At 51.9% G+C, this 15,000-nt stretch overlaps 1 protein-coding gene across 1 annotated transcript in view; it reads right to left on the reverse strand.

Moving 5' to 3' along the window:
* gmds (GDP-mannose 4,6-dehydratase) overlaps positions 1 to 15,000 on the reverse strand; it is a 283,922-nt gene that overhangs the window by 169,891 nt on the left and 99,031 nt on the right. Inside the window, 1 exon segment of the mRNA XM_061239608.1 lies at positions 1,291 to 1,483. Within this exon segment, the coding sequence (XP_061095592.1) occupies positions 1,291 to 1,483 (193 nt within the window).

The following is a 15,000-nucleotide window of genomic DNA, read 5'->3' on the forward strand; positions in this document are numbered from 1 at the left end:
GGAGCAGGGGGATAAGAGCAGACGGGGGAGAACAGAACGGAGCGGGGGGGGACAGAACGGAGCGGGGGGGGACAGAATGGAGCGGGGGGAACAGAACGGAGCGGGGGGAACAGAACGGAGCGGGGGTAACAAAACAGAGCGGGGGGAACAGAACGGAGCGGGGGACGGAGCGGGGGGAACAGAACGGAGCGGGGGGAACAGAACGGAGGGGGGGACGGAGCGGGGGGAACAGAACCGAGCGGGGGGAACAGAACGGAGGGGGGGAAACAGTACAGAGCGGGGGACGGAGCGGGGGGGAACAGAACGGAGCGGGGGGAACAGAACGGAGCGGGGGGAACAGAACGGAGCGGGGGGGGACAGAATGGAGCGGGGGGAACAGAACGGAGCGGGGGGAACAGAACGGAGCGGGGGTAACAAAACAGAGCGGGGGGAACAGAACGGAGCGGGGGACGGAGCGGGGGGAACAGAACGGAGCGGGGGGAACAGAACGGAGGGGGGGACGGAGCGGGGGGAACAGAACCGAGCGGGGGGAACAGAACGGAGGGGGGGAAACAGTACAGAGCGGGGGACGGAGCGGGGGGGAACAGAACGGAGCGGGGGGAACAGAACGGAGCGGGGGGAACAGAACGGAGCGGGGGGAACAGAACGGAGCGGGGGACGGAGCGGGGGGAACAGTACAGAGCGGGGGACGGAGCGGGGGGTAACAGAACAGAGTCGGTGAAGACGGGGCTGACGCTGGCTCACGCGCAGGAGGCTAATTACAGCGCGGCGGCGTCACAGAGTGACCCATCACTCATCCCTGAGCGGGCGGGGCTGAGGGGACAGGGCCATCAATCTGCAGAGGCAGGCCGTCATTTACTGGAGCCCCTGAACCTGGAGGAGACGGCGGGGCGGGGCGAGGGGGGGGGTGGGGGGGCCACGGCGGTTGGGCCTGGTGGCGCTAAGACGCATCTGAGTGACAGCAGCACAGGACACAGGGCTGATTTAAATTCTTTCCACAAAAATAATTCAAACTTTCAAAATGTCAAAAGTGGTCAGCTCTTAACCCTGTAAACCTCAGTGGAAGAGATGAGCAGGCGGAGGGGCTTTAGGAACAGACAAGGAAAGTGAGAGAGAGAAGATGGTTTGTGATTTACGTGTGAGTCATGTGACTGATGTGTAAGTGTGTGTGTGTGTGTGTGTGTGAGTGTGTGTGTTTGTCTGTGTGTGTGTGTGTGTGTGTGTGTGTTTGTCTGTGTGTGTGTGTGTGTGTGTGTGTGTGTGTGTGTGTGTATACGTGCTGTATCTCACCGTAGGGGGATCGGGGATAGAAGGGCGTGGTCTCTTTCTGGGGGATCTCCTGCACCTTGCCGTACAGCTCGCTGGTGGAGGCCTGGTAGAAGCGCAGGCTGTTGGTTAGACCGCACGTCTTCACCGCGTCCAGCAGACGCAGCGTGCCCACCCCGTCCACATCCGCCGTGTACTCCGCCAGGTCGAACGAGATCTGGAGAGAGAGGGGGAGAGAGGGTCAACCTCACCTGTCTCAGCCCCAACCGTCAACTCAACAACCGCACACAGGGCCTTCTACAGGGCCTCCTATCTCTCTGACGGGCAGGATGTAGCAGATCCACACAATATAACATCTTCAATTTACAGTACTCTGCCCAAAAAGTGTTCAAACAAACACAAGAGGCACTTAAACACAGCAGTTTACATCCACAGCAGCTTATAACACGTGCATAAGACATATATAGCACTGTTATGACAAAACGGATAAAACCAAAAAGACAGGATACACACACACACACACACACACACACACACACACACACATACCCACACACAGGACACAAACACAGAACCACATACGCACACAGGACACACACACTCACAGGACACACACACACACTCACACACAGGACACACACTCACACACAGGACACACACACACACACACACACAGAGAACGCACGCACACAGGACACACACACACACACACAGAATGCACACACACACACATGCACACAGGACATACACATACACACACAGACACTTTAATCAAGGCCTGCCACTTCAAAGCAAAGCACAGACGTTGGCAGGTAGACTTTACCCCACATACTGTTATGACAGTTTGACCTGAGGCAACAGAACAATAACTCAAAACAAGAAAACACAAGACACTGCCGTTACACAGATAAAGTGGTCAACTAGGATTAGCCAGTCAGAATTAATTTACTGCCTGGCAAAAAAAATGTGTCTTCGTGAACTATTACAGGTCGTAATATTAAGGAGCTAAAGAGTTTAAAAACTGTTTTGGTAGCTACATTACTGTGCGTCTGCGAGTATGAATGTTTTCCACATTCAAATGCCAATTCCTCATTTTGTATGAACTGCCAGATACCATTTTACTAGGTCAACTGTAGATAAGCATACAGAATATTCAAATTCACGTCCATCTAAAATGACATCATACCACTTGAACAAACTCAGACACTCCCTTTAGGGCGGTTGTTTCTCACACAAGAAAACATTTTCAGTGTGAAATCGTTCTGACAGACTAACAGAAACAAAGCTAATGCAGTGTCTCCTTACAGTCCTCTGAGCTGGCCTCAACACAAAACTACACCAGGGATCTCAAACTCAAATTCCCAGAGGGCCACAGTTACTGTCGCTTTTCGTGGCTTCCCTTCCATTTAGCAGCAGGTTAGGGCCCTGGAAACCCGGTGCGTGGACTCTTCAGCCAATCACTGACTTAAGATGAACCCTGTTGTGCTGATTAGCCAATCAGTGACTTAACCGAAGCCCTGCAGCGCTGAAACACTGGGATCCCCGTACTGTCAGGGCCCATGAAAGGCCTGGTCACCCCATACAGACACAGGGCCCTGGGATGAAGGAGATGAACGCTTTCACACGGAGAGGAGGGGGCTGAGGAGATGAACGCTTTCACACGGAGAGGAGGGGGCTGAGGAGATGAACGCTTTCACACGGAGAGGAGGGGGCTGAGGAGATGAACGGTCTCACACGGAGAGGAGGGGGCTGAGGAGACGAACGCTTTCACACGGAGAGGAGGGGGCTGAGGAGACGAACGCTTTCACACGGAGAGGAGGGGGCTGAGGAGACGAACGGTCTCACACGGAGAGGAGGGGGCTGAGGAGACGAACGCTTTCACACGGAGAGGAGGGGGCCGAGGCCCATCAGCTGTCCTCCATTAACTACTGTTTCTCCCAGCTCCGCCCGCGTGTTTATTGTACTTCCAACACCGCACTGTGAGGCCGGTATTACATTACACCAGGCCACGCCAAGCACGGTAATACGAGCCACTGAAGACGTCCGTCCTCTGTCCTCGGCCTGAGATTGGGCTCGCCCCCCCCCTCCACCCCGCTGCATGGAGAGGGGTCACCGGGGGGACCGGCTCAAACCGGTCTTTTTCGGAGAAACCGTCCAGGCAGGTCGTCGGTTTCGCATCTGGAACGAGAACCTTTAGCAAGCTGGACGGCCCTCGTAAGGAGGGTCTGACTAACGGAAAATGTTTAAAGGAAGACGTGTGTGAAATCAAATAAAAAATATATTTGTTTAGGGCATTTCATAAATAATTTTCCCGCTTCACAGGAGACCCCGGCCTGAATCCCGACAAGAGCGAGCCGGGGGCAACAGTGGCAAAAACTACCTGATGAAATTAAGGAAGAGACCCTGGGAGGAACCGGAGGGGTCCTGTTCAGCCTTCCCAACCGTGTAACCGCGCCGTGATAAACCACGGCTGCACCTCTGCTACTGTACATCTGGAACGACGCAGACACGCGTGCCATGTTCTCTCTGCAAAATGGACACGGCCCCTGAGCAACACGTTCTCTCAGAACAGTGCGCTAACACAGTGAGCGCTAACACAGAGCACGGCGCTAACACAGAGCACGGCGCTAACACAGAGCACGCTAACACAGGGCACGGCGCTAACACAGAGCACGGCGCTAACACAGAGCACGCTAACACAGGGCACGGCGCTAACACAGAGCACGGCGCTAACACAGAGCACGGCGCTAACACAGAGCACGGCGCTAACACAGAGCACGGCGCTAACACAGAGCACGGCGCTAACACAGTGAGCGCTAACACAGAGCACGGCGCTAACACAGAGCACGGCGCTAACACAGAGCGCTAACAGGAGCCACATAGGTTCTGCTGCCTGAAGGGGGAAAGAGCCGGCCAATGAGGAGGAGAGAGGTTTACAGAGGAGCCAATAGGAAACATTCACACGGTGCAGATCCTGAACGCAACTTCACTCTCATACCAAAGGCCAAAGCTGGAGGCCCCCCTCTCTCACCCCTGAGACCTGAGCGCTCCCTTTCCCATCACCTCCCATCACCTCTCTTCTCCTCTCCCCTCTCCCCCTCTCTCTCATCTCTCCTTCTCCTCTCCCACACCATCCCTCCCTTCCATTACTCCCTCACACTACACTCGGCTTTCTACCCTTTCATCAGTCTGTCTATCTCAGTCAACCCCCCCTCTCCCTCCCTCTCATCTTTCCATCCATCTCCTCTCATGTCTCCATCCATCTCTTCTCCACTCCTCCTCTCTCTCCTCCCTCACTATTTCTTGGTCCTCATCTGTTTCGGGACCATCATTCTTCAACTCCTCGCTTTGACCGACTCCCTCCTTCTCCCCCCTCAAAACTGGTGGTCACGGGGAGTCCCAGGTTATTAATGTGCGTGCGTGCGTGCGTGCGTGCGTGTGTGTGTGGGGGCCATCACACACGATATAAAAGTCCTGCAGTCTTAAAGCCATCCATTTCAGCAAAGAAAGCCTAAAGACTCCACCGTTCAGAGCCCACCCAGACTCCACTAGTGAGGGAGTGAGCGAGAGATGGAGGGGGAGGAGGAGGGGGAGAGGGAGGGAGGGAGAGAGAGAGAGAGAGAGAGGGAAAGAGAAGGAGAGGAGAGAGGGAGGGAGGGAGAAAGGGAGAGAGAGAGGGAGAAGGGCAGGAGAAAGAGCTGGCGGAGGGCAGGAGAGGCTAGCAGGCGTGGAGGAGATGAAAAGGCAGGTTTCTGAGGTGTTATGGAACGAGTCTACTGTGAAACGCTGTGAGTCCCACGATGAGAACCCTGCTTCTGCTCTTACCTCCCCTTACACAGGAGAGCCCTGCTTCTGCTCTTACCTCCCCTTACACAGGAGAGCCCTGCTTCTGCTCTTACCTCCCCTTACACAGGAGAGCCCTGCTTCTGCTCTTACCTCCCCTTACACAGGAGAGCCCTGCTTCTGCTCTTACCTCCCCTTACACAGGAGAGCCCTGCTTCTGCTCTTACCTCCCCTTACACAGGAGAGCCCTGCTTCTGCTCTTACCTGCCCTTACACAGGAGAGCCCTGCTTCTGCTCTTACCTCCCCTTACACAGGAGAGCAGCAGCTGAGCTGCAGCCCCACCGCTGTTCTGCTCCACCGGCTTGTACAGCACATTTTCAGTCAAGATACTCCTCAACAATATGTTGGACCTTAAGTCAACAACCAAAAAAAAAAAAAAACTGCAGTCAGTGCTATTTTTTGTTTGTTATTATTCTTGCCCCAAGGAACTAACACAAGCAAATAAATAACTTGTCCATTGCCTTTTTCTTGGGGAGGACGTTAAAGGGTTACCCCCCCTCCCGTGGGGAGGGGACAGGGGGCGGTGGACAGGCCTGGACGGAGAGATGTAAAGAGAGATCACGTCCATTCCTCCCGTTTATAAGCGTCCTGGGAAAAAAAGAGCAACAAATAAAGCCGGGGAGGCAATATAAATGCCTGTCATTTTTTTCCCTTATTTGAAAAAGACGGCGGCTCGATGCGGATTGGCCGGACGGAGGCATTCCTGGAGCGTCAGAGCGATGAGCGAAAGCTCGGGGAGCGGACCTGGACCCGTCGGGGGCTACACTGGGGTCTACACCGGGGGCTACGCCGAGGTCTACGCTGGGGGGCTACGCTGGGGGGCTACGCCGGGGGCTACGCCGGGGTCTACGCCGGGGGCTACGCTGGGGGGCTACGCCGGGGGCTACGCTGGGGGGCTACACTGGGGTCGACACCGGGGGCTACGCCGAGGTCTACGCTGGGGGGCTACGCTGGGGGGCTACGCCGGGGGCTACGCCGGGGTCTACGCCGGGGGCTACGCCGAGGGCTACGCTGGGGGGCTACGCTGGGGGTCTACGCCGGCCGCGTTCCCGCTCACACCGCCCCGCCCGCTCCGATGAGCCATCACACGCAGGAATGAGTCAAACGGACCACCCACCCACACGCTCACTCACACTCACACTCACACTCACACTCACACTCACACTCACACTCACACTCACACACACTCACACTCACACTCACACTCACACACACACTCACACACACACACACACACACACACACACACACACACACACACACACCCGTCAGAGCAGCGGGTTAACCTCTGTCTCCGCGTTCACGCCACGACACCTTAACTGACACCGCAGAGCTGAGCACCACACCAGAGAACAAAAAGAGGTCTGAGGTTTAGAGTCGACTAAGATTTCAGGCAGAAGGGAGAAACGGTGTACGTGTCATATGTCCACATTAAGCAATGGCACTTTTTTTCCCCCCCACTTTATTAAATTAAGGCATGATTTGTAGAGAGAATGAAGGTTATTTTTAAGAATTCATGGTTGTGTTAGAGGTCAAGTTCTCCTGCTGGGAGGTGGGGGCTGGAGTTACAGAACAGCGCACGGATTCATTAACCAGCTCGCAAATCCTGAGTCAGATCAGAACAGCGCACGGATTCATTAACCAGCTCGCAAATCCTGAGTCAGATCAGAACAGCGCACGGATTCATTAACCAGCTCACAAATCCTGAGTCAGATCTGAACAGCGCACGGATTCATTAACCAGCTCACAAATCCTGAGTCAGATCTGAACAGCGCACGGATTCATTAACCAGCTCACAAATCCTGAGTCAGATCAGAACAGCGCACGGATTCATTAACCAGCTCACAAATCCTGAGTCAGATCAGGGACTTACTGCAGAGTACCCACTACAAAACACGGTCCTCACTACGCACCAACACACACACCTCTAAATTTTTTTGTAAAAAACTCAATTCATACAAGCACACAAACACACACTTCCTGCAAACACACACCTCATACACACATGTACACATGCACGCGCACGCGCACGCACACGCACACGCACACGCACACAGTTGACAGTGGTCATTCCCACAGCAGGGTGTGGGGGTCTCATTGACCCTGCTGTGTACCTCGTGGAGGTGGGGAGTGCTGGAGTACATCGGGCCCTGGAGGACCGGCACGGGGGGCGACCAGACCAGCCGCCCAGGCCTGGGACCCCCAGCTACCCACAGACGCCCCACAGACGCCCCACAGGGAGTGTGGCACCCCCTGCCCCCCCAAACTGCCCCGACCGGCCATGGAGGAGGCCTCCAGCAGAGATTTATTACCCCCCCTGCACTGGAGGCCCTTGAGCACTCTGTGACAAACTGGCAACGCTAAGGACACAAATATCTTTCTATAAAGGGACACAGAGCAGATTTACAGCTGACCCAGGCTAGCTGGGGTTTGAGTGAGAAGGACAGAGGGGGGGAAGAGAGAGAGAGAGAGAGAGAGAGAGAGAGAGAGAGAGAGAGAGAGAGAGAGAGAGAGAGAGAGCACTCAGACCCTGAGACACCCACAACCGCTTCTCCCGACCCCAGCAGAGGCTGATTCGCTGAGCCATACTGACAGGCATCTACGGCAGCCAATAGGGAGAGAGCAGCCACTTCTGAAAGAATAAGGTGTGTACATAGGTAGAACATGCATACGTGGAAGAAAAAAACCCCAAAAAACAGCACATCAGGGTGTATAAACCACAGAGGAGCTGAATACTGGACAACTTAAATCCAGTCAAACCAAACAAATTGTTGTAACGCTCTTATGCGAGTCTGGTTATTTGGGTGAAAGAGCACAGGCTTTGAAGGGCCTGGGGCCTACAGGCTGTGTTCTGGCAGACACAGCCCCTCCCTCCCCCGCCTGGGAGGGGAGCCAGGCCCCGTCAGCCAGGGGCTCTGCCGCCAAGGAGACAGCCACTAAAACAGGGGAAAATGAGAATAAATAACCAAGGTTATATGTGCTCTATACGTGCATCATCCTTTCATGAGGCTCCCTAAGTCCCAGAAGGCCGTGCGTGTGAGCCGGGCAGGGTCGGCCCAGATTGTTATTTATTGCCGTTAAATTGCAAACGGATTCAGGTTTGTTTTCCCTTTACGTTCCCGTGAAAGAAACATTGAAGTGTCAAAAAAAAAATTCTAAAATGAAAATAGTTACATGCTTTAATAAACTTGAATCAACAGTCAACGGTTAGCTAATTTTGATTAAGGTTCCTGTACATGTTTTCCTGTGCAAGTTTTACATTTTTAAGTTATGCATGTTTTCTTATGCCTAAGTTATGCATAGTTATTAATGTTTTTAACGTGCAGGGGCGAGCACAGGGGAGATTTCCCACTTGACTTTTCGACTTCTGAAAGCACTCCAGCCGTTCCTAACGCTGAATGCGTGTATTTGTTTGCAGAGGTGGAATTTGGCAGGCTGGGAGCTCCCCAGTTGGATAATAATCTAATTCAGTAGACTGTATAAATATTGCCTAATTCCACAAGTGCACTCCACACTCTGTTGATGTGTTTTCGAGGGCTTTGGCGAGGCAAGCCAGAAATAAATAACTTTTTAAAAAGCACGACAGATATGAAATATTGAATGTGTCTCTGTGGAGAGGGGGGGGTCCCAGGAGGGTATCAAGAGAATCCCAGCACATGCACGAGGACCCAAAAGCGTGAACGCACAACAAACGCAAAATAAACACAAGCGGTCAGAGCCAAGTGCATGATGGGATTGTGATGTCCGCTGCCGCATTCTACCAGCACGCTTCACTGTAAAAACCATAGAATAAGTCAATCTCAACAAGTATTTCCGTACTTCCGTACAATCTTATTTGGCTAAATAAGACAAATATACTGCAAATTAGGTACAACAGGTTTGACTCTTCAAGAATTGCCAATAAAATAAGAACATTTCACTTGGCAACAGGATCTTAAAACAAGCCAATATTTTCTACTGGACAGAAAGTCTTTTTTCCCAAGAAAAAAAATGCTTGTAAATACAGACATTTTTTTGCAGGTTTAGCCCCGTACAGACACGACATGTCCCAAAAAAAAGTTTGGCACAGTCCATACATAGATGCTGGAGAGATATTCACTGGGAACGAATATGTGCTCAAATGGAACAATACTGACACACCAGGATTAGACTGTTCTGTTGTGTGGACCTCATGCTTGACCGGGCCTGATGATGATTGCTGATAGAAACATCCCCACGCAATACTAAATTTGCTCTGAGGCTACGAATAACACTTGGGCCAGATAGGGAGGAACACCCAGAATTGGTATTTCTTCTGAACTTTGTCCGTAATGTGAAGGAATTTTACTGCCATCTTAAAGGGTTCAAGTTTCAGAAAGAGTTCTTTGGCACAGGTCTGCTGTGAAAAGCAGACCTCATGTCAGCGGCAGGAATTAATGTGATGTACACAAAAACAGCCTGTCACCTTATTTACCGCACACAGAACAGAGAGTTAGGGGCCGGGTGCAAAGTGCAGCGTGCGGTGGGGACTGCTGAATGCAAGCAGACTGAGCAGCTGGGTGCGTCACTAGCAGCTCAGCTAACAACTGTGTAGCAGAGGTGGAACTCTATGGTGCCTAACTCCTCCAGAACAGACGTGGGCTGAACTCTACGGTGCCTAACTCCTCCAGAACAGGCGTGGGCTGAACTCTACGGTGCCTAACTCCTCCAGAACAGGCGTGGGCTGAACTCTACAGTGCCTAACTCCTCCAGAGCAGACGTGGGCTGAACTCTACGGTGCCTAACTCCTCCAGAGCAGACGTGGGCTGAACTCTATGGTGCCTAACTCCTCCAGAACAGGCGTGGGCTGAACTCTACGGTGCCTAACTCCTCCAGAGCAGACGTGGGCTGAACTCTACGGTGCCTAACTCCTCCAGAACAGGCGTGGGCTGAACTCTACGGTGCCTAACTCCTCCAGAACAGGCGTGGGCTGAACTCTACGGTGCCTAACTCCTCCAGAGCAGACGTGGGCTGAACTCTACGGTGCCTAACTCCTCCAGAGCAGACGTGGGCTGAACTCTACGGTGCCCAACTCCTCCAGGACAGGCGTGGGCTGAACTCTACGGTGCCCAACTCCTCCAGAGCAGATGTGGAAATACCTGGTTTTGCCTTTCAGGCTCGGAGAAGAGCAGGCGCTGTAAGGAGAGAGGTGCCGTGTTTATCTGATCAGATGCGGGATTAGCGGCGAGGGGGAGCCGGGGCGTGACCCTGCAGTGACAGAGACGTGAAATGGATGCCGGCGTGTGACCCTGAGAGGAATTCCAACTGGAAACCTCAGAGAAAAGCGCATTCTCTCACCCTCTGTTCACCCGGCCCCCCACCTCAGCAAGCACCCCCCCTGCATCCCGCACTCCTAACAACGTCTAAATCTGGACCCTGAGCAAATAAAACCGCTCACCACGCCTTCTCCATCTGCCTGTCTTACGCTAAGTCTGAAAATAGACAATATTTTAAAATAAAAGGTGCAGCTCTCCTCTCACAAGATATTGAAAGGGGTGATGGCTTCTCCATCTACAGACCCTAAATATCTGAAAATACAAATACACTCACACACACACACACACACACACACAGCTGTTTCTTCTCCCAGTTCAGTTCAGGTCCCGGCCCATCTGGAAACAAACCTGTGAACTCACACCCCCACCCACCGCCAAACTCCAGCCCCACCCCCACATACCCCCACCCCCACCCCCCCCACCCCCCCCCCGGCTCAGGAAGCGCTGCTCCTGTCTGATGCCCCAGAGGGTGAGCATCAGAGGGGGGCGCTGGGACGGCGGGGGGTTCCTCCAGGAAAACCCAAAACCGGACAGGGAGAGCCGATAGGCCGGCTCAACTCTACGTGGGCGTGGCCAGGGCCAGCTGCCCCCAGACCTCCGATCTGGCCCCTTCTGTCCCCGGGCCCTCAGAACCTTTCATAAACGCTAAAAATACGCCGCGTATTCGCCCGTGGATAAATAAACAGCGTTTAAAATAAAATGAGGAGCCTTTCAAGCCTGAGAATAGAGAGGCTTTCATGTGCTGGGAAGCTCAGAACAATCTCATTGTTACATTGTTACATTTCCTTCACCCCGCTGTGAGATCTGTTCTCTCCGCATTATGAGGTCATAAAGAGTGGCCTCATGTCTGCGCCCGCACCTCCTTCTGGACCACGACCCCCACAAAGCAACATGCTCTCACACTCTTCCAGGGAAACGGGGAAACCCAGGGGAATAACAAGACCTTCCGATGCGCGGAAGATAAAAACTGAAACCGGAGATTTATGAATGTTCAAGCAAATTCCGCAGGAACTTCGCATTTCAGAAATATGAGAAACATTTGGCCAACAAGACCGTTTGTCCAACCAAGACATTTTTAGTAAAGGGCATTAGTTTATTATTATATGGCAGTCTGATGGAGGCTTACACTATCTAGACAAGCCTGAAAATGAACTGTAAAGACATGCCGAATAAAGGATCTTCACTCAGTCCACAAATCATTCTCATAACGAGCATCTCCAGAGAAGACAGACAGACTAGTTATTATTAGCAATTATGTGTACAGTGGGTCATCATAGTAATTAGTGTTCACAAACCTTATTTACCCCTCAGGAATGCGTATATTGAGAGGGTGTGTGATCGACCGCTGAACCTGTCTCTGTCTTTTGAACGGCACGAGTAAATACATCATTTCAACGTCGCATGGTCAAATCCCGGCACACTGTTTATCACATTTAGCACTTTCATAGCCTAAAAGAAAGAAAAGGCTGCAAACGCAGAAGGAAAACAAGCGGGGAGACACACACCACATCACCAGCCCAGAGGAGCTCAAGATGAGCTCAGGATAAGGGCGCCTGTAGCGTAGTGGTTAAGGTAAATGACTGGGACACGCGAGGTTGGCGGTTCGAATCCCAGTGTAGCCGCACAGCCGTTGAGCCCTCGAGCAAGGCCCTTGACCCTGCGTTGCTCCAGGGGAGGATTGTCTCCCGCTTAGTCTAATCAACCGTACGTCACGCTGGATAAGAGCGTCTGCCGAATGCCATTAATGTAATAAGCCCGCCACACACAAAACGAGGGAGAACGCCAGGACGCCAAATCGCTAAGTCCTGGCAGGAGAGGAGCCGCCCGTGACTATCACAGAAACAGAACCACCAACTCAGACTCCTGCGCTGAGGAATGAGCTGATCACAGCCACTGCCGCACATGATTACACTAAGAGTTATTACTCCACAGATAGGGGGAGAGAGCGCAATGTACTCAGGACTGACTTATCCAACAGACACGCAGAGAAGAGCAGTATACACGGACACTGAATTATTATTATTCAACAGATATGCAGAGAGAGAGAGCAATATACTTAAGACACTGAATTATTATTCAACAGATATGCAGAGAGAGAGAGAGAGAGAGAGAGAGAGCAATATACCTAAGACACTGAATTATTATTAAACAGATATGCAGAGAGAGAGAGAGAGCAATATACTTAAGACACTGAATTATTATTAAACAGATATGCAGAGAGAGAGAGAGAGCAATATAATTAAGACACTGAATTATTATTAAACAGATATGCAGAGAGAGAGAGAGAGAGAGAGAGAGAGAGGGAGGGAGGGAGGGAGGGAGGGAGGGAGGGAGAGAAGCAGGGAAAGCGATGGGAGACAGGCGGTTAAGGGAGGGAGAGATACGGTGTTGTGGGGATGGAGAAAGGGGGTAGGGGGAGCTCTGGAGTAAAGGGTCTGTGGCCGTTCATTCCCCTCCTCACTCTGTGCCGTGAGCACATTTCAAACACACTTACCATCTAGTTGTCTTGGAACTTTTATTTCCAAAATCAATATCCTGTAACGCTTTGCATTGTATAGTGCACAGACTATACTACGCCATTTGCCTTGAGGGAAAAGTATTCCACAACATTTAATCTATTCCATAATACTGAATCTATTCCACAACATTTAATCTATTCCATAATACTGAATCTATTCCACAACATTTAATCTATTCCATAATACTGAATCTATTCCACAACATTCCACTTATTTCCATAACATTTAATCCAATCTATAACATTGCATTTATTTACATAGCATTTAATACAATCCATAACATTCAAATCTATTCCAAAACATTAAATCCGTTCCATTACATTTAATCTACTCCATAACAAGTGGTCTATTCCATAACCTTTGATCCTGACAGAGCAGATGAACGTACGGAGCCCACAGAGCAGATGAACGTACGGAGCCCACAGAGCAGATGAACGTACGGAGACCACAGAGCAGATGAACGTACGGAGACCACAGAGCAGATGAACGTACGGAGACCACAGAGCAGATGAACGTACGGAGCCCACAGAGCAGATGAACGTACGGAGACCACAGAGCAGATGAACGTACGGAGACCACAGAGCAGATGAACGTACGGAGCCCACAGAGCAGATGAACGTACGGAGACCACAGAGCAGATGAACGTACGGAGCCCACAGAGCAGATGAACGTACGGAGACCACAGAGCAGATGAACGTACGGAGCCCACAGAGCAGATGAACGTACGGAGACCACAGAGCAGATGAACGTACGGAGCCCACAGAGCAGATGAACGTACGGAGACCACAGAGCAGATGAACGTACGGAGACCACAGAGCAGATGAACGTACGGAGCCCACAGAGCAGATGAACGTACGGAGACCACAGAGCAGATGAACGTATGGAGACCACAGAGCAGATGAACGTACGGAGACCACAGAGCAGATGAACGTACGGAGCCCACAGAGCTGTGAACGACCGTCGGGTGTCATCACTGTGAGACCTCCCCCGGGGACCAGACGCTCACCGCACCGTTACACATCAAACCACCTGCCGCTAAAATGAGCCCTGTCTCGTGCTGACACATCCTGAGGCCTAACTCAGACCAGCCTGGCTAAGCTGCAGCAGTCCCTGAGAGCGGGGACTCTGGGACTCAGCCACTCAGGAAGGCAGGGACTCAGCTACTCAGGAAGGCAGGGACTCAGCTACTCAGGAAGGCAGGGACTCAGCTACTCAGGAAGGCAGGGACTCAGCTACTCAGGAAGGCAGGGACTCAGCTACTCAGGAAGGCAGGGACTCTGGAAGGAAGGGACTCAGGGACTCAGGAAGGCAGGGACTCAGGGACTCAGAGGGACAGAGAGGGACTCAGAGGGACTCAGAGGGACTCAGAGGGACTCAGAGGGACCAGACGCTGGTTGGTAAAACAAGAGGAGCCCTCTTTTTCCATTCTCTCTCTTCAATTCTGTTGTTTTTTCATCTCGCTGTCTCTGTCTGGGCATTCTTCGTAGAAGAGAAAGCCGGTCGGGACCAGGGGAGGCCACATTAAAGCGCATCAAGGGAAGCGCTCTTCTTTCATTCTTTTCCACGGGTACACCCAGCCAGTCCCCTTTCAGTTTCTATGCATTTGGAAGCACTTCAGATGAAGTGGCTGAAGTAAACAGGATATGAAACCCAGGGAAAGTGTCTGGTTGGACTGCAAGAATATGCCCCTCAACACTGAAACATTGCTTTTCCCGATTTCCTTTTTTTGTCTATACCAAACCTAGATGCCCTTTAAGTGCCATAATAATCAAGAGCACAACAGGGGAATAGTAAACGCGGATTTCCTTTACAATCTTTTGTAACATTTCCACGGTTAAATGAACTCAAACAGAGTTTATTTGGGTCTAATAGGGACCATATGTACAAAATCAAAGTTAAAAGCCTTGTTGATTTCACGCTATTTTCCCCGTTAGCTGTAAGGCCTACATGTTGAGTTTATATTTGTTCTGTTCTTGTATCGTGTCAACACTGGACTCGTTTACTGGGCATGACGGGTAATGCTGTATGAATCACACGTTACTGGGACTTGAGCTGGTCGCCAGATGCTCTCCTACAG

The sequence above is a fragment of the Conger conger genome, chromosome 4 (genome assembly GCF_963514075.1).
Source record: "Conger conger chromosome 4, fConCon1.1, whole genome shotgun sequence".
Taxonomy (NCBI): Eukaryota; Metazoa; Chordata; class Actinopteri; order Anguilliformes; family Congridae; genus Conger; species Conger conger.